At 36.0% G+C, this 22,674-nt stretch overlaps 1 protein-coding gene across 14 annotated transcripts in view; it reads right to left on the bottom strand.

Annotated features, from left to right (window-relative positions):
• The window catches only part of FAM135A (family with sequence similarity 135 member A), a 144,035-nt gene that overhangs the window by 11,051 nt on the left and 110,310 nt on the right, over positions 1–22,674 (bottom strand). For 10 of the 14 annotated variants that reach the window (XM_008994639.5, XM_008994644.5, XM_008994642.5 and 7 more), the window contains 5 exons: positions 21,078–21,238; positions 19,272–19,363; positions 18,661–18,758; positions 16,109–16,260; positions 14,245–14,355 (listed from right to left, as the gene is read on the bottom strand). In XM_008994639.5, coding sequence (XP_008992887.2) covers positions 14,245–14,355; positions 16,109–16,260; positions 18,661–18,758; positions 19,272–19,363; positions 21,078–21,238 — 614 coding nt within the window. The remainder of the gene's footprint in view (positions 1–14,244; positions 14,356–16,108; positions 16,261–18,660; positions 18,759–19,271; positions 19,364–21,077; positions 21,239–22,674) is intronic. The other 4 variants (XM_035296043.3, XM_078369501.1, XM_078369499.1 and 1 more) reach the window with 1 other exon arrangement.

Genomic DNA, 22,674 nt, shown 5'->3' with positions numbered 1-22,674 from the left:
ATATAGCATCTTTTACATTTTACCAACCTAATGACAAAAATGATTAACTTATTGTTTATTGGCCTTCCATATATATGTTTTTATTTTAATTTTAGTTTTTGGTAACCGCCTTTTTCTCTCTCCCTCTCTCTCTTTCTCTTTTTTGAGATGGGGTCTCGCTCTGTCGCCAGGCTGGAGTGCAGCGGCACAATCTAGGCTCACTGAAATCTCCGCCTCCCAGGTTCAAGCAATTCTCCTGTCTCAGCCTCCTGAATAGTTGGGATTACAGGGGTGAACCACTATGCCCAGCTAATTTTTACATTTCTAGTAGAGACAAGGTTTCATCATGTTGGCCAGGATGATCTCCTGACCTCATGATCTGCCCATCTCAGCCTCCCAAAGTGCTGTGATTACAGGTGTGAGCCACCTCGGCTGACCTCTTTTCTCTTTTGCTCATTTTTTTTTCTCTGTTGGGTTATGTTACTATTATTAGAAGTACACATTATAACACTCAAGCATAAACAATATTACATGTCACCACCTCCAGATGTGTGCTCTATGAATTAATTATATATTTGCCAAATTACATGATCATTAAAACTTCCTCACACATTTCCCACTGATCAAGATTTTTAAAAGCTTTATTTCTGTATTTGTAAGAGTAAAAGGTATATTTTTCTCAATAAAATTATATTAAAGACATTTTTCAAAATAGCTCTTTATAGAGATTCTGATGTACTTCTCCAGAAAAACAACACTAAGGTTAGAAATTACTGATTTAGACTGAGATTCCTGGAAGAAGTGTCTACGGCTCCTCATGTTCATACAGACCAGTGGAAGTAGGCAAAATCAGTAAAGATTATTCAGAGGACTTGAAAGATACCCATTCACTCTAAGATTTCATGATCATAAAATAAATTTAAAAATTCTAATACTGATTAAATATACTATGTTATACTTCTAAATGTGACTCTTACATCAGTACTATACTTTAAAAATGCATTTTAAACTTGGTAATCAGTTTTCTAGTCATTCAACAAATGTTATTACTACTAATATTGTGCTTTTGCACAGGTTTGCTTTTTATATTAGCAAAGAACCAAGTTAGTTAAATATATTATGGCCCTTTTTGAATCTTTTGGTTTAAATTTCTTGTCTAGCAGTGTTGGGTACAGAAGGCAGAAACTCAAAGTGAAAGCAATGCTGACTCTAGAGTGGCAGTGCTGGTAGGAGTTATGGTAGTACTTCATCTGAATTAAGTTCAGACAACAAAAATGTTTGAAGTCTTTATTTTGGGAGCTAATATTCTAGGTTCGTCTTTTCTACACTTACCTTGATTTTAACTTTTCAAAGACAACCTAGTTAACTAGGTTGTGGGTTAATACTTCACTGAGCCCCTGAAGTGCATAATTATTTGTTGAATGTTACCTTTAATTTCGGAAAGTGATATGATTTCCCCATTTATAGGATGACATGGTTTAACCAGAAAAATCTGTAATTATGTTGCTACATTTTACCAAGAAAAAGATTAAAATAAATCCTCCATATTGCTCTGGACTATATAATAACATGATTGGTATATGAACACCTTAATTGCAACTTTCATCTTCATAATCTTAAGTCTTTCCAATTCTTCTGGCTACTCATTTGTTCTAACACTTCAGAGTTTTAATGAAACTCACATTGAGTCATTTGGTGTTTACCCTCTGGAACTGGCAAGAGCAGTGGTTCTAAACTGGTGATTTTTCCCCCAAGGCATATTCTGCAGCATCTGAAGATTATTTTTGGTTGTCACCGCTGAGGGTAGAAAGGTGTGTGTACTACCGGCATCTAGTGGGCAGAGGCCAGAGATGCTGCCAAGCATGCTGCAGTGTTCATGACAACCCCTGAAAACAGAATTCGCCAGCCCAGAATGTCAGCAGTGCTGAAGCTAAGAAAACTCTGTGCTTTTAAAACTAACATATTCTAAACAATATTAAACTATTCTTTTTACTCATTTTAAATAAATTTGAATGAATTTTCTTCCTAAAATAATGTTAGCTGATGCTGGTTCTTTCCCACACTTTCAGGAACAAAATATACATATTATTTACAATCAAAAGTGACACCTATGATTAAATCCCTCTGTAGTCTTCTGGATACAAAGAGTACTTCGTGCCACAGTAGGAGAGCAGGAGCTTTCTTTAATTGTTATACTTTATTTGTCAGAATTCAACAGCTGGTAAAAAGACTCTAAGCAGGTGTTTGTAAGGAAGATCTTAAAATAAGGATATTTTGTTTTTGAAATTCCAACAATGAATAGATTCTTATTTGGCTATTTTGAGTCCTTATTACAGAATGCCAGAGTACCCATGATTCCTCTCTCTGCTTTAGTAATGTAACTCGACCACTTCAACACTGGTGTCATCTAGTGTCAACATATTATACATTTATTTTACTTTCTACATTGCTCTAGCTCCTTCATCTTTCTTTCCCCTGCTATTCAATGCTGAGATGCTTGTATGCCATCTGCAAATTATTTACATATTCTATTACCAATCTGAAGAATACCACAGGTTTTGTCAAAAGTTGCTATAAAAATTTAATGAATATTTATCACTGTAATTCCTTAATCAACATAGATGGTTCTATAACACTTTACCAGTTCTACTGTGTTCACAAAAAGGTAATTTCTCACCCAATAAATTTATGATTTTTCTAAAAATTATAGTATTTATCAACTGTTTTACAAATTAAGGTTTTAAAAAGCTTTCTTCATTTTAAAATAATGAACAGCTTTCAATAAAGGAAAGCTATTAACTAATAATATGTTGCACAGAAAAATACTGTTTCAAAAGGAAGACCTACAGAGGAGGCCTTGCTTAAATAAAAAAGGCAAAAGAGAAAAAGGCTGGATTTTGATTTAGACAAGTAATTTTAGGCTTTTTCAAAAGAATGGAAAATTCGCTGTTCAGAAGAAACTGAAGCAATAATCAAACCAGAGCATCTAAGAATGTAGCTTTAGAATAATAAAATATAAAAAAGAAATGATCACTTTTTATTGTTTTAAAACACTTCAGAATAGCATATTGGTTAAATACGCTTTTCCTTTGTTCTATGTTTTCCTGTTTTATTTAACTTGTTTGATGTGAACCTATATATTCTATTTTGTGAAAAAAGTAATTATATGTAATATAAAGGAATAGCAACTTTCTAGGGATGAACTACTAATTTCTTACAATTCACTAGATGATGGCCTCTCAAAACCTCCCAAAAAACTCAAACACCCCACATGAAATAGAGAACTGTTTCAACCTCTACAACATTAGAATTTTAAAATAAATTGAAATACTTGTTATTTAAAAGTGCAATTAGAAGTAGCTTCTTAAGTTCTTGAAAATGTACATTATTGGTTGAACATGATGCAGTGTGAACCATGCACAAATGCTTACTAGCTTTCCATAAAGTTAAGTGACCTTAGGCAAATCATTCAATCTATCTGTGCTTCAGTGTCCTCATCTGCAAAATGGGGACAATATTCCTACCCCAGAGGGTTAAATTAAGCTAATATGTCTATGTGTTTAAATTGTATCTAGAACATGGTAAATGTTAGATGTATATTAGCTGTTTTTCCAATATTTTAGTATTAACCAATGCATTTGTCACAATATTAAAAAATAGTACTCTTTTTCTTTTTGAGACAGAGTCTTGCTCTGTCTCCCAGTTTGGAGTATAGTGGCATCTCGGCTCACTGTAGCCTCCAACTCCTGGGTTCAAGCCATTCTCCTGCCTCAGTCTGCTGAGTAGCTGGGATTACAGGTCGGCCCCACCACACCTGCCTAATTTTTTTGTATTTTTGGTAGAGACAGGGTTTCACCATGTTGGCCAGACTGATCTCAAACTTCCGACTTCAGGTGATCCACCCACCTCAGCCTCTCAAAGTGCTGGGATTACAGGCATGAGCCACCGCACCCAGCCAGAAAACAGTACTCTTTAATGTTTTTTTTCCAAAAGGGATATTAATTCAATTCAGGTGTAAACTAATAAACTCACAAGTACAAACAGAAATCTTAAAACATAAAAACAATTTTAAGTCATTAAAATAATTTCTATAGCTGATATCAGCATTTAGATAAAAGTTCTGTTAAAAAAATTTCCTGAGAGGTTCCAAGATGGCCAATTAGGAGCAGCTCAAGATTGCAGCTCCCAGCGAAAGTGCTGAGGGTGAGTGGACATTGCATTTCCAGATGGATTTTTATTGCCCACAGACCAGAGGATCCCTACAGGTCGCCAGCACAGCTGTTTTGGCCGGGGTGGCTGTTTTGGCCGGTGCAGCTGTTTCCACTGGCATGGCTGTTTTGCTGGCGCCGCAATGCGGCAGTTCTCCCTACAAAATACACAGGTCCAGGCACCATTTTAGCTGGTGACTGGAGCTCTTGGGACACAGAGTCACCCATTCAACTGATAAAAAAGGGGATTGAAACAGGGAGCTAGGCAGAAGATTCCTGGGCAAAAAAGTCCCAAGAATCTCCGCACGGCTGTTTCAGCCAGCACATTGGGCTTCCGCATGGGAAATCACACGGATCCCGGCGCGCGGCGCCTTATCAACAGGTGACTGGAACACCTGGGAGACAGAGTCAACGGTTCAACTAAAAAAAAAAAAAAAAAAGGGCTCTGAGGCAGGGAGCCTGGTAATCAGGCTCACTGGTCTCACCCCCACAAAAAAAACAGCAATCAGAAATGCTCTGGATTGAGAGTTTCACAGCAAGCACAGCTGAATCTGGGATGGTCCAGCTCTGTGGGGGCGGGGCGTCCACCATTCCCGAGACAGTCCACCACTACGGAGGTAGTTCGCCATTGCTGAGGCAGCCCGCCATTACAGAGAGAGTCTGCCATTATAGAGGTGGACCACCATTGCCGAGGCAGTTCTAACTACAACCGTATAAACAGGACCACAGGGAAGTTCACACAGCAGCTGGGTGGAGCCCACAGCAGCTCAGCAAAGCCTCTGCAGGCAGACAGTGACTAGGCTGCTTCATTGCTGGGCAGGGCAGCCCTGAAAAAGGCAGCAGCACAACAGAAACTCATAAATAAAGCCCTAACTCCCCAGGACAGAGCACCTGGGAAAAAAAAAGTGGGGTTTATGAGTTCTGCTGCAGCAGACTGAAACGTACCTGTGCAGCAGCTCTGAATGAACAATGGAGATCACAGCTCAGCACTTGAGCTCCTATATAGGACAGCCTGTCTCCTCAAGCAGCTCCCTGACCTGTGTATATCCAACGAGTCACCTCAAAAAGGAGAGCTCAAACTGACATCTGGCGGGTATCCTTCTGGGACAAAGATAGTGAAAGAAGAAACTGGCAGCAACCCTTACAGTTCTGTAGCCGCTGCAGGTGATCCCCAGGCAAGCAGGGCCTGGAGTGGACCTCAGCAGTCCTACAGCAGAGGAGACTGACAATTAGAAGAAAAACTAAGAAACAGAAATAAGTAACTTCATCGTCAACAAACTGGATGTTCACTCAGAGACCCAATTGGAAAGTCAAAAACTACAAAGACGACAGGTGGATAAATCCACAAAGATGGGAGAAAACCAGCGCAAAAAAAAAGAAAGCACTTGAAACCAGAATGCCTCTCCTCCTATGAGGGACCACAACTCCTCACCAGCAAGGGAACAAGACTGGATGGAGAATGAGTATGATGAATTGACAGAATCAGGCTTCAGAAGGTAGGCAATAAGAAACTTCTGTGAGCTAAAAGAACATGTTCTAACCCAATGCAAAGAAACTAAGTCCAGGAAATACATAGAACACCACAAAGATATTCCCCAACCAAGAGGAGCAACCCCAAGGCACATAATCGTCAGATTCACCAGGGTTGAAATGTAGGAGAAAATGCGAAGGACAGCCAGAGAGAAAGGTCCGGTTACCCACAAAGGGAAGCCCATCAGACTCACAGCAGATCTCTCGGGAGAAACCCTGCAAGCCAGAAGAGAGTGGGGGCCAATATTCAACATCCTTAAAGAAAAGAAATTTCAACCCAGAATTTCATATCCAGCCAAACTAAGCTTCATAAGTGAAGGAAAAATAAAATCCTTTACGAACAAGCAAGAACTCAGAGATTTCATTGCTACCAGGCCTGCTTTACAAGATCTCCTGAAAAAGGCACTAAACGTAGAAAGGAACAACCAGTACCAGCCACTCCAAAAACATATGAAATGGCACAGAGCATCCAAACAATGAAGAAACGGCATCAACTAATGGGCAAAAGAGCCAGCTAGCATCAAAATGGCAGTATCAAATTCACACATAACAATATTAACCCTAAATGTAAATGGGCTAAATGCCTCAGTCAAAAGACAAAGACTGGCAAATTGGATAAAAAGCCAAAACCCATTGGTGTGCTGTATCCAGGAAACCCATCTCACATGCAAGGACACGTACACAAAGCCTCATTGACGGAATGTATCTCAAAATAATCAAAGCTATTTATGACAAACCAACAGCCAATATCATACTGAATGGGCAAAAACTGGAAGCATTCCCTTTGAAAACTGGCACTAGACATCGATGCCCTCTCTCACCACTCCTAATCAATATAGTATTGAAAGTTCTAGCCAGAGCAATCACAAAAGGAAAAGAAATAAAGTGTATTCAAATAGGAAAGGAGGAAGTCAAACTGTTTCTATTTGCAGACGACATGATTGTAAATCTAGAAGACCCCATTGTTTCAGCCAAAAATCTCCTGAAACTGATGAGCAACTTCAGCAAAGTCTCGGGATAAAAAAATCAATGTGCAAAAATCACAAGCATTCCTACACACCAATAACAGACATAAAGAGAGCCAAATCAAGAATAAATTGCCATTCACAATTGCTACAAAGAGAATAAAATACCTAGGAATACAACTAACAGGGAACGTAAAGGACCTCTTCAAGGAGAGCTACAAACCACTGCTCAACGAAATAAGAGAGGACACAAACAGATGGAGAAACATTCCATGTTGACGGTTAGGAAGAATCAATATCGTGAAAATGGCCAAAGTAATTTACAGATTCAATGCTATCCCCAACAAGCTACCAATGACCTTCTTCACAGAACTGGAAAAAAAGCACCTTAAACTTCATATGGAACCAAAAGAGAGCCTGCATAGCCAAGTCAATTCTAAGCAAAAAGAACAAAGTGGGAGGCATCACAATACTGGACTTCAAACTATATTACAAGCCTACAGTAATCAAAGCAGCATTGTACTGGTGCCAAAACAGAGATATAGACCAATGGAACAGAGGCCTTGGAGGCAACACAACACACCTACAACCATCTGATCTTTGACAAACCTGACAAAAACAAGCAATGGAGAAAGGAGTCCTGTTTAATAAATGGTGTTGGGAAAACTGGCTAGCCATGTGCAGAAAGCAGAAACTGGACCGCTTCCTGACACCTTACACTAAAATTAACTCCAGATAGATTAAAGACTTAAACATAAGACCGAACACCATAAAAACCCTAGAAGAAAATCTAGGCAAAACCATTCAGGACATAGGCGTAGGCAAAGACTTCATGACCCAAACACCAAAAGCATTGGCAACAAAAGCCAAAATAGACAAATGGGACCTAATCAAACTCCACAGCTTTTGTACAGCAAAAGAAACAATCATTAGAGTGAACCGGCAACAACAGAATGGGAAAAAATTTTTGCAATCTACCTATCTGACAAAGGGCTGATATCCAGAATCTACAAAGAACTAAAACAGATTTACAAGAAAAAAAAAACCAAGCCCATTCAAAAGTGGGCGAAGGATATGAACAGACACTTTACAAAAGAAGACATACATGAGGCCAACAAACATATGAAAAAATGCTCATCATCACTGGTCATTAGAGAAATGCAAATCAAAACTACATTGAGAACCATCTCATGCCAATTAGAATGGTGATCATTAAAAAATCTGGAGATGACAGATGCTGGATGTGGAGAAACAGGAACACTTTTACACTGTGAGAGAGTAAATTATTCAACCATTGTGGAAGATAGTGTGGCGATTCCTCAAGGACCTAGAAATAGAAATTCCATTTGACCCAGCAATCCCATTACTGGGTATATATCCAAAGGATTATAAATCATTCTACTATAAGGACACGTGCACATGAATGTTCATTGCAGCACTGTTTACAATAGCAAAGACCTGGAACCAACCCAAATGCCCATTGATGATAGACTGCACAGGAAAAATGTGGCACATATATACCACAGAATATTATGCAGCCATCAAAAATGATGAGTTCATGTCCTTTGTAGGGACATGGATGAAACTGGAAACCATCATTCTCAGCAAACTGACATAAGAACAGAAAATCAAACACCACATGTTCTCACTCATAGGCAGGTGTTGAACAATGAGAACACATGAACACAGGGAGGGAAGCATCACACACTGGGAAAAGGGGGAGGGACAGAGGGGGGTGGGGAGTTGAGGAGAGATAGCATGGGGAGAAATGCCAGATAGAGGTGATGGAGAGGAAGGCAGCAAATCATACTGCCATGTGTGTACCTATGTAACAATCTTGCATGTTCTTCACATGTACCCCAAAACCTAAAATGCAATTAAAAAATATTTCCTAAAATAAATATATATTATGTAAAAAGTCAATTTCTGTAATCTGTAATACTAGTTATGCTTTTTGTTTTTTTCTGAGACAGAATTTTGCTCTTGTTGCCCAGGTTGGAGTGCAATGGCATGATCTCAGCTCACTGCATCCTCTGCTTCCTGGGTTCACGTGATTCTCCTGCCTCAGTCTCCCTAGTAGCTGGGATTACAGGCGCCCACCACCACACCTGGATAAATTTTGTATTTTTAGTAGGGACAGTGTTTCACCATGTTGGTCAGGCTGGTCTTGAATGCCTGACCTTATGCAATCTACACACTTCAATCTCCAAAAGTCCTGGGATTAGAGGCATGAGCCACCATGCCCAGCACCAGTGGGCATTTTTTGTTTGTTATTATTTTTTGAGACAAAGTCTGTTTGTATCCCCCATGGAGTATAGTGGTATGATATCGGCTCACTGCAGCCTCCACATCCCTAGTTCAAGCAATTCTTGTACCTCAGCCTCTGGAGTACCTGGGATTACAGGTGCACATGAACATGCCTGGCTAATTTTTGTATTTTCTGTAGAGTTGGGGTTTCACCATGTTGCCAAACTCCTAAACCCAAGCAATTCACCTGCCTCCGCCTCCCAAAGTGCTGGGATTACAGATGTGAGCTACTGCACCCAGCCTATGATACTAGTATTATTTTACTTAATTCACTTCTTCATTTTTTTAACCATTTAACATTTATTAAGTTTTGAACCCTACAGAATCACTTTACACATATTATCTCATTTAATTATTTTGATAATCTTGTGCGATACTATTATTCTCATTTTACCAATAAGGTAAGTTTATTTAAGTTAGGTAGCCTAGTCAGTGTTTGAACTATGACTAATACCTATGCGTGATGTCAGAATTTATTTCTTAACAATTTTAGACTAGTATAACGAGATCATGTATTATAAGGTAAATAATAAATTAATAATTTAAAGGACAAAAATTGAACTAATTCTTAAGAACAACTCAGCTAGAGAAGATCTACTCACTTCTGTTAATAATTATAAACTTAATAATACACATATCTATGGAAATGTGGAAAGGCCATGGACTTGAATCTTACAGAATCTATATTGCAACAATTTACAGTTATATTCTTTACAGTTTAGATATTCTTACATTGCTATTACTACTTCTAATTAAATTTTACTTTGTATAATGATGTATAAAGACACAGACTTTTAGGTTCAGAAACATTTATGTTCAGCTTTGCCTTTCACACATTTCCTAACCTGTTAGCAGCAATAGTATGACAGCTACACACAATGGTTCTAGTTCATGTTGTTTTTCTCACATGAGAAGCATATGCTATATTTGATTCTGTAGAAATATCTTATAATTTTATCATTCAAGTACATATTTCTGTATATTGTAAGAAACTTACCATTGATGCTTTGTATCATTACAAACAAAATCATAAAATCCAATCTATAATTTTCCTTTCACTGATTCTAATAATAGACAATACATGCAATAATCATTCTCAAATCTCTTTCTCATATTAAGAACAACATTCAAGGTCGAATCCTGCAAAAGCTAAACAGGACTCAAAAGAAGTGCTATTTTCAGTAACTAAGTTTATTAATATCAAATATTTCAAGAGTAGAATGGAAGACAGGGGTGACAGGAATGAGGATAAAAATAGATGTAGATTTAAATGGCCAGAGCTGAAGTTCACAAATTCAAGTAACTTACCGGTTGCTGAATATATAGGTTAGATTTACACCTTGTTATATAATATCTGAACTGTTTTGAATACTGAAAATAATATTAAAAATATCATCAATTCATTTGTTAATTCAATGAAAGTACCCTAGAAGAGCTAAGATACATACTGAATGTGTATGTGGGAAATGGTAATGAGTTGTCATGACAGATCCTACTTAAGGAAATTAAGACAGAAAAATAACTGACATGAGATAAACTATAATGAATATGGTTAAAGGTTGATATATAAAGCTATGGAAGGTCAGAGATAATATTAAAAATTTTGAGACAGAAGAGGCAAAGAAGTGAAGTCAGTTAAAGATGACCTTAAGGTATCTCAAAGAAGTAACTGAGAGAAAAAAAGGACAACAGGAGAAGTGGCCAAAGCAGACAGTATGTTCAGTTTTAGACATACTTATTTTGATATGTAAATTGAGATGTCTGGCAGGCAAATGAGGACTGAAATTCATTAATGAAATCAGTCCTGAAGATTGGGGACATAAAAGTATATATGGGATACCTACTTAGCAGGCTGAAGTGGGAGAACTGCTTGAGCCCAAGAGTTCAAGGCTGCAGTGAGCTATGATCGTGCCACTGCACTCCAGCCTCGGTGACAGAGTGAGACCCTGTCTCAAAAAACCCCACAGGTATATAGGGAGTACTCTGAGAGGAGAGGAGCATTAAATCAGATAGGGCATCAAGAAAAGCTTTTGATAGCAGGTCGCATTAGGGTTTAATTTTAGAAGATAAACAGAATTAGTTCTGAAAAGATGGGTAAACAGATGAGGAGGAATGGGTGATATAAAAAACATGAGAGACTCCAAAGAATAAAAACCACGAATAGCAGGACTACAGCAAAGGCTGTATGTGTGTGTATGTGCGTGCGTGTGTGTGAATTCATTCTGAAAAGATGGGTAAACACATGAGGAGGAATGAGTGATACAAAAAACATGAGAGAATGCAAAGAATAAAAAACCACAGCATGACCACAGCAAAGGGTGTGTGTGTGTGCACGTGTGTGTGTGTGTGTGTGTGTGTGAATAGGATAAAAACAAAACAGAATCAGAGACTAGATTATAGAAGGCTTGATGTTCTTATCCACGGAATCTAGACCTCACTGTGAACACCAAAAAGCATCATGAAAGATTTTCAAACGGGACCAATACGGTTTGATATAAGATGCTCAATATAATCTATGGCCTCATTGGATGATCATTTCATCTAATAAGAAAGTGAGATTGGGAAGAAGGGGTATACAGGTGGCAAGGTAACCAGTTTGAACAATAATCTAAGTAAAAGTGATGAAGGTTGAACTAAGGCAGTGGCAAAGAAGAAGAAAAGAAGCATCCATCAGCCACTAAGAAGGCTGTTTTAAAACTTGGTAATTCTGTAGATATGGGGTGTAAATTAGAAAGCAGAGTCAAGAACAGTTTCTAAGTTTCTCGCTAGGCAGATGGTGGTGCCATTCCTGTAGATGTGGAATCGAGAGAAGTAATCAGAGGGGACAGATGCACTGTCCGAAAACACCAGATCTGAAGCAACCATGAGACATCTACATGAAGATGCTCAGTAGGCCTCTAGGTGTAGAAGTCTAGAGCACAACACAGAGGACAAGTTATATATTAATATTTGAGAGCTACCAGTGGTAAAGATGGATAGGGAATCATGCTGTCCATGAAGAATGTACAGAGTGAGAAGAGCAGAAGACAGAGGCTAAAACACAAGAACAAAAAGGGGCAAGGAAAGAAAAGGAGGCCACATAAGAAGCAGAAAAAAGCCAAGATGGAAGAAAACCAGGAGAGGTGGATGCCACAAAATAGGAGAAAGAAAAGTATTTCAAGAAGGAATTTTCAGTAGTCTTAAATTTCTTAATGTTCAAAGAAAAGAAAAGAGATCACTGGTTTGGCAAGCTTCAGTGGAGTGGTGCGGACAGGAACCAGAAAAGTGAAGAAAAGGGGGAAGTAGTGAAAGTGACTGTAAAAATTGGAAGTTTGAGGAAAGGGGAAGATTTCTGGGAGAGTGTCTAAGGGAATAAATAGATAGGAAGCTAAGTAGAGATAACTAGATAGGGACCCCATGAACCTACAGTGCTGCCGAATCTGTATGTCTGTGTATCTTTTTTTGGAAGAGCTCAAAGGCTAGGTATAAAAACAGTAGTATAGATTTGCAAGATGACGAAGATAGAAAAACAAAGATTAATACACAGATGACAAAAGTAATACGGGAATGACAATAGTAATCCACAGAGTCTGAGAACTGAGTCAGGAAGGGAGTAAAACTATGAAGGACAGGGTGGACTTAAGAAAATGTAGTAAGAATCATAATGAGTCTAAAAAGCAGATGAGAAGAAGGGAGTGAGAGAAAAAGAAGGAATAAGACATCACAGCAACAGAATGGAATGTTGGCTGAAATTTCAGGAGTACAGTGTAGCCATGGGTATGAGTTCAACATGGAGTGGAATGGATGAACACTGGAGCTGAGAAAGGCACTCTGATGCATAGTGAATTATCTAAAGGTTGACTCCTCAAATTACCAAAAATGACTCCAGGACTAAGTATGTTAAGATACAAGGGGAGAATCTTTTCCCGAACATATTCACATTACAAACATTTGTCAATGTCTTTTATCCGGGGATAACCAGGAGGTCATTATATTAAAGAATAGATGGTAGCACAGCTTGGATGGTACAAGCCTCAAATAAAGTGGATTTATAAGACAATGGAAGAGCAATGACTGCAATTAGAAATGGAAAGCAAGAGTACTATTTTCTTTACTTTAGGTGGTACTTAGTAAAGGAGAAACTAGGCTTCTATAGCAGGTATTGGCAAGATAATGGCCTATGAGATTTGGCTACTGCTGTTTTTAGTTTTTAATAAATAAAGTTTGTTTGAAACACAGTCATGCTCATTTGTTTCAGTATTTTCTGTGGCTGCTTTCATACAACAATGGAATTGTTAAGTAGTTGAAAAGAGACTGTACGGCTTGCAAAGCCAAAATATTTACTATCTGGCCCTTTAAAAAAAAGAGTTTGCCAAACTCCACTCTATATCCAGGGGGAATGAAGACATTGGGGTATGGTAGGGGAAAAAAATCTGTTTCAGTTATATCTCCACTTTCAGAAGTAAGTGGAGATAACATTCTTTGAAGAAATTAAAGACAAAGGCAGTCTGTTTCCCTCAAAGATTTCAAAGGACACTAGAAAAAACATATTGGGAAGATGTGTGAGGATGAATCAAGGGAGATCATAAGGTCAGAAGTAAGGTTATTTATAGAGAGTAAAAATGGCAAAGTAGCAGTTGACAACTTTAGGTTGTAAAAGTCTGGAATATATATGCAAGATGGGGAATATATTTAATAATTAGTTAATAAGAAATACGTAGTAAGATTCATCCAGTAGTGAGAACTGTAGAAAGACTAATCATTAACAGTTTATTTTCTGAAACTTTAAGAAATGTTTGCTAGCCATATAATATAATATAATATAATATAATATAATATAATATAATATAATATAATACAATACAATACAACATAACATTAATATGAAGGTAGAAAATGTGGTAGTTTATAAAAAGGGGTGAGGATTGGGGTGGGAGACAGCTAGAACAGGTGAGGATAGGACATGCAGAAACCTGGTTTAAAAATAGAGACTAACATAACTGGCGCTGATTTACAAATGCTGAAATTCCTAGGGCAATTTAAAATAGCTGTGTAGCTCACGAAAGAGAAATACAGTCATGTGAAAAAGACTAAAGAAATCTCTTTCAACTGCTTAGTTTCAGTTCTGAGTTTGCCATTTCATTATTAGGAAATTACAGTAGACTGACACTTTATTTTAATCACTAGAAAGACATGTTGGTAATTTATTTGCTAAATGTTTATTTTTAAAAAAAGTTTTCACACGTATATTTTCCAAACTGTTATTATACACTTACCTGCTTTGTTACTAAGCTTATATAAAAAAGTTTGGCGAGGGTCTGAGTGATCTCGACATGTCAGTTGCAAAAGCGAACCTGATTTTTTCCATTTCTGCATAAACCAGAGACCTAGAGAGTCATATATAATAAATATAGAAGTATGAAATGAAATATACAGAAACGTATGCAAAGATTATTAATATATATTTCACTTCAAAAGATGACATTGCCTAAATTAGCATTTTTGTTAGCTAATCAAAAACATATTTGGAAAATATTTCCATGTTATGAAAACATTTATAAACATGCATGCTTACATTAACTATGAATTAATGATGGTTGATGAACGGCTTGCTATTTCTATTTCATTCAGTAATGAAACAGATAATAGCATATGAAGAACAAATTGGAAAAATTATACCTTTAGATATATTTGTTCAAATGATAAAGAAGCAGATGAAGAAAAATTCAAATACGGTAGGTCAAATGCCTATGTAGAATGATCAGTCTATAGATAATTAGTTTATGATGTAATAGACTAATTGCAAATGGATCATGCCTTAGAATGAAAACTTGGTTAATGTTTTCTAATGACAGCTGAGTATCATGTTTTATATTAATTATATTATCAGTAACCCATATTTAAATGCATCTTCCTCTTAAAGAAACGAAGCAAAATCTCAATCACTTGAGTTGGTTTTCAAGACTATAAAATATTCCTTTCCATTTTCATTGCTTCTAATATTAGACAGGGAAGCAGAAGAAGAAAAGAGTGGGAAAACAATCCTTTAATTAGTTAAATCTGATAGCTGGAAACATATCTGGGAAAAAGTTTAGTGAAGAATGAAATTCAAAGTACCATATTCTTTTCATGTTGGATTCTATTCTACATTATTTAAGGACTTCATTTTTCTCATTCCCTCTTTTTCAAACTGTAAAAGTCTAGAACTGGCTGTATTTATAAGCGACCAACTTGAAATGGGATACAGAAAACATGGTATGGTTTGTCAATAAAAGGAAGTGGTAAAGGAAACAGAAATAAGATTTTCAGGGATCCATGAAAAGAGACAGAATTAAATATAATTTACTCTCACAATGGGGATCAACTGACTAACTTATAAACCATTTTTATAAAAATCTAAGGGAAAAACCAAGCAAAACAAAAGGCAAATCAAGGCTGGGTGCAGTGGCTCACGAGGTCAGGAGATCAAGACCATCCCAGCCAACATGGTGAAACACCGTCTCTACTAAAAATACAAAAATTGGCTGGGAGTGGTGTCGTGCGCCTGTAATCCCAGCTACTAGGGAGGCTGAAGCAGGAGAATTGCTTGAACCAGGGAGTTGTGAGGTTGTGGTAAGCTGAGAACTCCAGTCTGGTGACAGAGTGAGACTCTGTCCCCCCGCCCCCCAAAAAAGAGGGCAAATCAAGCACCAAATATTTCTGACGAGAATATAAATACTAATCAAAATTTGGGTCTTAACTTTCATTTTACTTCTTTAGAAATTTTGAATCACTTTCTTAAAAAGTATATTCTTATAATATCTCTTTACTGGTTTTGAACCAAAATTAGAGTTAATATTCTAATGTTGTAAGTTTATAATATATTAAACATAGGTGTCTGTTATCTGTTCAAGTAATAGAGTACAACATAGTTTGTTTATAAGATAAAACTTTACTAAAAATATTTAGAATTCAATGAAAAATATGCTCTTGTGACTTTTGACAAATACCATCTCAATATAAGAAAAGTGAGCTACATCTTTTGTTTCATGAAATATCCAGTATGTGACAAATTGGCTCTAAAATAAACACCAGAAAATACTTAGTTCACATTTTTCTCCCTATTTCATATTTTTAATGCAGAATAATAAAACTTTTTACCTGTATTAACAAGAGCACTGCTATTGTAGAGTGTACCAAGGTGAGGTCCAGAAAGAGATAGAAAGGTATGAAGTTTGTTGAGGTAATATTTAAACCTTGGCCTTGTAAGCACTGAACGAATTATTAAATTGCCCAACGAATGTCCAATAAAGCTTTAAGAAGAAAAAAAAAGTCATTTTTTCCACAGCATTAGTTTTAGAAACAAAAATCAAAGTTGATACACTACAAAATGGATGCGAAATACTAAGAATTTGAAAATTTCTAGTGTTTTAAAAGTATAGTGATACTTTGAAAAGATATACCACATTTTGAAGGAAAAAATGTGTGATAGAAGATCCTCATTATTAGGTTTAAATGTTTACAGAAACAAGATATTAATCTGAAAATTTTTACTCATAGTTTGTAACTGCTTAGAAATATATACATACAAAGATAATGTGATTAGATTACACATTTGCTTTCTTAGGCACATACAGAAATGATTTACTTATTAATTAATCATTTCAAACAAAATGATGAAATTGTATTTATGAAGTACAACTTGGAGAAATTATACATGTTTCTCTTATTCTCTGGTATATACTTCAAAGATGGACAGTTTTTGACTAACAATATTTTGAAGACATAGGTGACATATGTGTATTTTCCTATTATAAATCTTCAATTATGCAAAAAGAATAATATTTATGTAGCTAGCACTTTACTTTAATTATGAAATGGTTTCAATCAGTGGGCTTCAACCTTTTAGGCATCAGGGACCGGTTTCATGAAAGATAACTCTTCCATGAACAGGGAGTTGTGGGATTCTTTTGGGATTAAACTATTCCATTTCAAACATTAGTGTCTCATAAGGAACACACAGCCTAGATCCCTCGCATGTGCAGTTTATAATAGGGTTCACAAATCTAATGCTTACCACTGATCTGACAGGAGGTGGAGCTCAGGTGGTAATGCTACCTCACCTGCCCCAATGCCACCCACCTCCTGCTTTGCGGTATGGTACCTAAGAGGCCATGGATAGGCACCAGTCTGTGGCCCAGGGTTTGGGGACCCCTGGTTTAAATCAAAAGAGCCTGTTTACTTACCGTTGTTTTACAATAGATGGTGTAAGATTCCTTGGGGACAATTAGCAAGGAAAGAAGAGAGCTTGAAAACTGTCTAGCTTACAGATATATCTTGCGAGAAGCTCAGGACAAACTTCCCTCCCAAACTGAACTTCCTAAAGTAGTGGGGGTGGGAATTCTGATGGTAGTTAATAGTCTACAATCAACCAGATTACACTTTAAAAAAAAATTGATTATAACTGACAATCTAACCTGAAAGACAATACTTTTGAGGAGGAATAGATTGAAATAACATATTATTTTTCTCATCATAAAATAATAAATGAGTAAAAGCTAAACAAGATTTTAAGAATCACAAATGGATAATTACAACAAGAAAATAATGTCTTCCTCCCATCAATAAACCTGCACATTCTCCCATATATTAACAGAATTCTGTTTTTAAAAATGGCTTTAGGTCAAAACTGCTTATCTCTCTTCTTATTCCCTATACTTCAAGTTGGAAACAAATTTTCCAAAAGCTTACAGTATGCAGAACAAGCTTCTTCCTCTAACTTAGTTGGGATATGAATGCAGTCAGTTTATTCTACCCTTTTTGAAACCAAGACTCTTCTCTCCTACATCTATTAACAAGATCTAATTAAGTAATAAAACTCATATTGGTGTAATCATCATCTCTTGCTTGTTGAAAACTGACTCTCAAAAGTATACAGTTGTCACAAAACCTGGCTGGGCACCGTGGCATATGTCTGTAATCCCAGCGCTTTGGGAGGCCAAGGTGGGAGGATCACTTGGAGCTCAGGAGTTTGAGACCAGCCTGGGTAACACGGCAAAACCCCCATCTCTACAAAAATTAAAAAAAAAAAATTAGCTGGGCATCGTGGTACACACCTGTAATTCCAGCTACTTGGGGAGCTGAGTTGGGAGGACTGCCTGAACCCAGGGGGTTGAGACTGCAGTGAGCCAAGATGGCACCACTGCTCTCCAGCCTGGGCGACTGAGCAAGATTCTGTCTTAAAAAAAAAAAAAAGGATACAAACTTTAAAAGTACTTGAAAGTACTTTTGTTGCTTCATATACATATATGTAACTCGGAGCATATACTTCCTCCATTTAAAGTGTACAATTCAATGATTTAATAGACATTCACAGAGTTGTAACTCTCACTACAATCAGCTTTAGAAACTATTTTCCACCTCAAAAACAAATCGTACGTCCTTTAGTTATCCCCACCATCCCTCATCTTCCCCAGCTCTAAGCAAACAATAATCTACTTTCTTTCTCTATAGATATGCTTTTTTTGACCTATCTTATAAATGAAGTCATATACTACGATGTTTCCCTAAAATCTTTACTTTTTTTCACTGTAAATTAATTTTGAGTTGCAGTCTCCTATATTTCAGAAAAGCACAATGCTACCACAAATTGTTTAACTTTTCTGTAATTCATAAAAATAAAAAAATAAATTCTATAATATTAAAGAAGATACCTTATTTTTGAGACTGTTAGACTATATATCTGAATATACTGTATTATCTCATCCAAAAGACGATCAGTCATGCTATCAAAATCAGCAAAAGTATCATTCTAAAAAAAAAGCAAAGCACATACATTATATATGGGAATGTATATAATCACATGAAAAAATAACTATATAAACGTTATTTTTAATTTAGATATTTAAAATATGGTTAAGTCCAACGTGTTTTAGAGAAGGTAGTGAGTGTAATACTTGTTATACTAAAATGAACAAACAGAGTAAATTCCTAGGGGAAAAAAAGGTTCAGTCTTCTTAAAATACTTGTATTATTTAGTTGTTTGTTTAGCTCACTACCAGTATGAAACATAAGACATTTACAATGGCTTAATTAATGAAATATTTCCATAAAAATGTGAAATTCTAGAACTGTTTCATATGTGAAGAGATCATAAATCAAAAATTAAATCATATATATTTCCTTTGGATATACATTTATACTAAATTACATAGAAATCATAAAAATTATTTCTACTACTACAGGCATTTTATAAGAGGGCAACATTTAGGTAGAAACTGGTACAAAAATGTTTGTTTTCACTGAAAACACTGTCATATTGTACCTGATTTCTCTCAGACATAAGAAAATCAATTCTTCCCCCAGGCAGTCCAAGTTCAATGTATGTTTTTACTAATCGGAGATCTGCACTGTTTCCTAAAAAATGAAAATTGATGTTTAAAGTATGAGATAAAGTAAAAGGTACAAAGTACACCATCATATATTTTTGCAGTTTTTAGAGACAAGCTTATGGCCTATGCCATTTGTGACTAGACAATGTACTATGAAACAGAGTTCCCTATTTTTATGTCAAAGCTGATTTCTATTAGCCAGGCAATGTCATTCAACAGTTTGTTTCTTAGGTGGTTTTGGTCATAATGACGCTTTCACTTTTCTACCTAACAATGTATTTATTTATCAAACTGTTAGCACATCACTTTGGTGACTGCTGGCTATGGTAGCTATAAATGGTGCCTTAGCATCACCATTCTAGGTAATCATATAGCAAACTGTAAATGCATTTTAGATTTAATCTGTTGCCTTTCCTTTGGTAATACTGGACCAGAATGAGAAAAATAAAAATCCATTTTAATATCTAAAATAGTTTATTTTAATAATTATTAACTCAAAGGTATCTACACATATATTTACAATACAGATATAAAACACAAGGGTTCTTCAAAAAGTTCATGGAAAATGCATCATAAAAAAAAAACTGTGTTTCAAAAATTTTTTATACCAAAATAAACACATACAAATTTGTTATAACATGTCTGAACAGAATCTAGTTTGAGGCACTAAGAAGGATAAGACAACAGTTTGGAAAGAACCCTTATGAAACAACATATTTTGTTGATATTAATATGAATATCTGGTTTGTTTCTTTAAGGAAAAATCTCCAATTTTATGAGAATTTAGTACCAGGAACATTTGTTTGATATTTTTAACCCATAAAAATCTAGTTTGTTGCTATAAAATCTTATTATAACACAGTAATACTGCATTGGTCTAGAGATATTTGACATCTTCTAACAGTTCCTACATCTAGAAAAAAACTGTTGAGTAACCAAAACAGCTGTCATAAAACCACAGCACTAAAGTCAGGTACCTGTATTTATAATTTCATTTATATCTTAATTAATGAAACTAACTTCTAGAAATACTGATTTTTCTAGCATATAAAGCTTAAAGCAGCCAGTTAAAAGGGAAAACAGAGAGACTATCAAAGGGAGACAAAATCACTTCCATAAGGTGATAGCTAGGAAAACCAACAGTAAGAGAGAAGATACAAAAAAAAAAAAAATCCACTGAGTTCATGTCCTTTACAGGGGCACAGATGAAGCTGGAAACTATCATTCTCAGCAAACTAACACAGGAACAGGAAACCAAACACCGCATGTTCTCACTCCTAAGTGGGAACTGAACAATGAGAACACATGGACACAGGGAGGGGAATATCACACACTGGGGCCTGTTGGGGGTGGGGGGCTTGGGGAGGGATAGCAGAAGAAGAAATACCTAATGTAGATGACTGGTTGATGTGTGCAGCAAACTACCATGGCACATGTATACCTATGTAACAAACCTACACGTTCTGCACATGTATCCCAGAACTTAAAGTATAATGAAAAAAAAATCCAAAATGTTGGCACATAAGTGTCAGATCCATGGAAAACTTACTTATGAAAGAATCTAATATTGCACTTAGGATAAGTAAAATTAAGCATATTTCTGTTTCAGAATGCATGTAAGAGTCAACTAATTTAAGCAACTAAAAATCTTTTTTTAGTTCAAAGATTAAACTAAATGAGATCTATTAGGAAGAAAACACATTAAGTTGCCCTGGGTTACATCAATAGATGTCACATACCATCTAAACCATGCACACAGACAATCAGATGTACTCCATCTTCAGAACCATCCTCTTCTTCTACACTAAAATAAGGTACTGAGGATGCCAGCAGAGGAACTTCACTGTACATGAATCCAGGAAGTTTAAGTTGCTTCAATTCTTCTTTTGCCTGAAGGAAGCTGTAGTAAAATATAAAGATATTCTTTACTAAAGATCATATTCAGTTGTTAGAACCAAAAAGAGTCACCTGAATTTAAAGAATTGTAAAAGGGAAATTCAACATTTGGTTTTAAAACCATGAAAATATGTGGCATCACCTAAGTGATTTAGAAATCAGAGTAATTTTCTTTACTATTTGTAGTACGTGTTCTATCAAATACAATGAACATTTTAAACTTGAAATCACTTAAAAAGATTCTTTCAGACTTGAAATCAACTAAGAAACATTATGAGTGAAGTTATGTTTTCTGCAAAATTTAATACTGTATGCACAGGAAAGCTGGGAGAGGAACTAGAGAGGTGATAATCTGATGTTTACCCTGTAATCAAATCTTATTCCCTTTGTTCCTTTTTAATCTTGCATAAGTGGAAGGGAAGGAGTGGTCTGTAAAATGTAAGTGAGAATGGTGTTTACAGTATTTAGCATATTAGGTTATTTGCATTTTTCCCTAAAAATACGAATAAGAAAGAGCATAACCAAGGGGAATGTGACTATATACAATTAGTGGTATATATTCGTTTGCAATGATTGACAATCTAACCAATTTGGGGATTGCAAACATAAAAAATTATTAACTATTTAACATACATCATTTGGACTGACAAAGTGAAACTGGAAGAACCTGATGGACACTAAACTGAGTAGAATAAGCTGGGAGAAAACATAAAAAGTCTATATTAGAGATCATTGCTTTCTGATGACGCAGACAGTTTGAAGTACCCAGATGGTGATATAAACTTTAGTTTCCCTTCATATTACAATTTTTTAATTGGCCATTGTTACCTCACTTGTTTCACCAGCTTTAGACTCTATGTATCTTAATTTTTGTGTATAAATCAGAATAATCTGGGAATTAAAAAAAATCTCTGCAGGGCTAGGGGAGGAATAGCAGGGAGTGGGGAGCTAGGCGAGGGACAGCATTAGGAAAAATACTTCATGTAGATGATGGAGGTGATAGATGCAGCAAAACCATCATGGTACGTATATCTACGTAACAAACTTGCACGTTCTGCACATGTACCCTAGAACTTAAAGTATAATTTAAAAAAAAACGAAAAAACCCCTCTCTCTATATATACATGCCCAGACCTCTTACCCCAAATATTATGATTCCATCTGGTTGAGGCAGTAGAATATTTTAAGAACCAGTACATGCTAGTAAACCTGTATCATCCCCACATTTTTCTGGATATTTTACTGGTGAACGAAATTTCAATTATGGAAACCACTGACTTAGCTGACGGCAATCAGTGTCTGGTAAGTTTAAGAAGTTTCCAGTAACCTGTTAAGCATTTAACTAATATTTTCCTTATTTCCTAGATAACTTCATAAAACTTCGGTTTTGTCTGGAAGTTAATGGAGGAGAAAGGAGAAACTGATGAAAAAAGGGTTTTA

The sequence above is a fragment of the Callithrix jacchus genome, chromosome 4, assembly GCF_049354715.1.
Source record: "Callithrix jacchus isolate 240 chromosome 4, calJac240_pri, whole genome shotgun sequence".
Classification (NCBI taxonomy): Eukaryota; Metazoa; Chordata; class Mammalia; order Primates; family Cebidae; genus Callithrix; species Callithrix jacchus.
The sequence above is the reverse complement of the archived record's forward strand: the minus strand, read 5'-3'. Positions and strand labels throughout refer to the sequence as shown.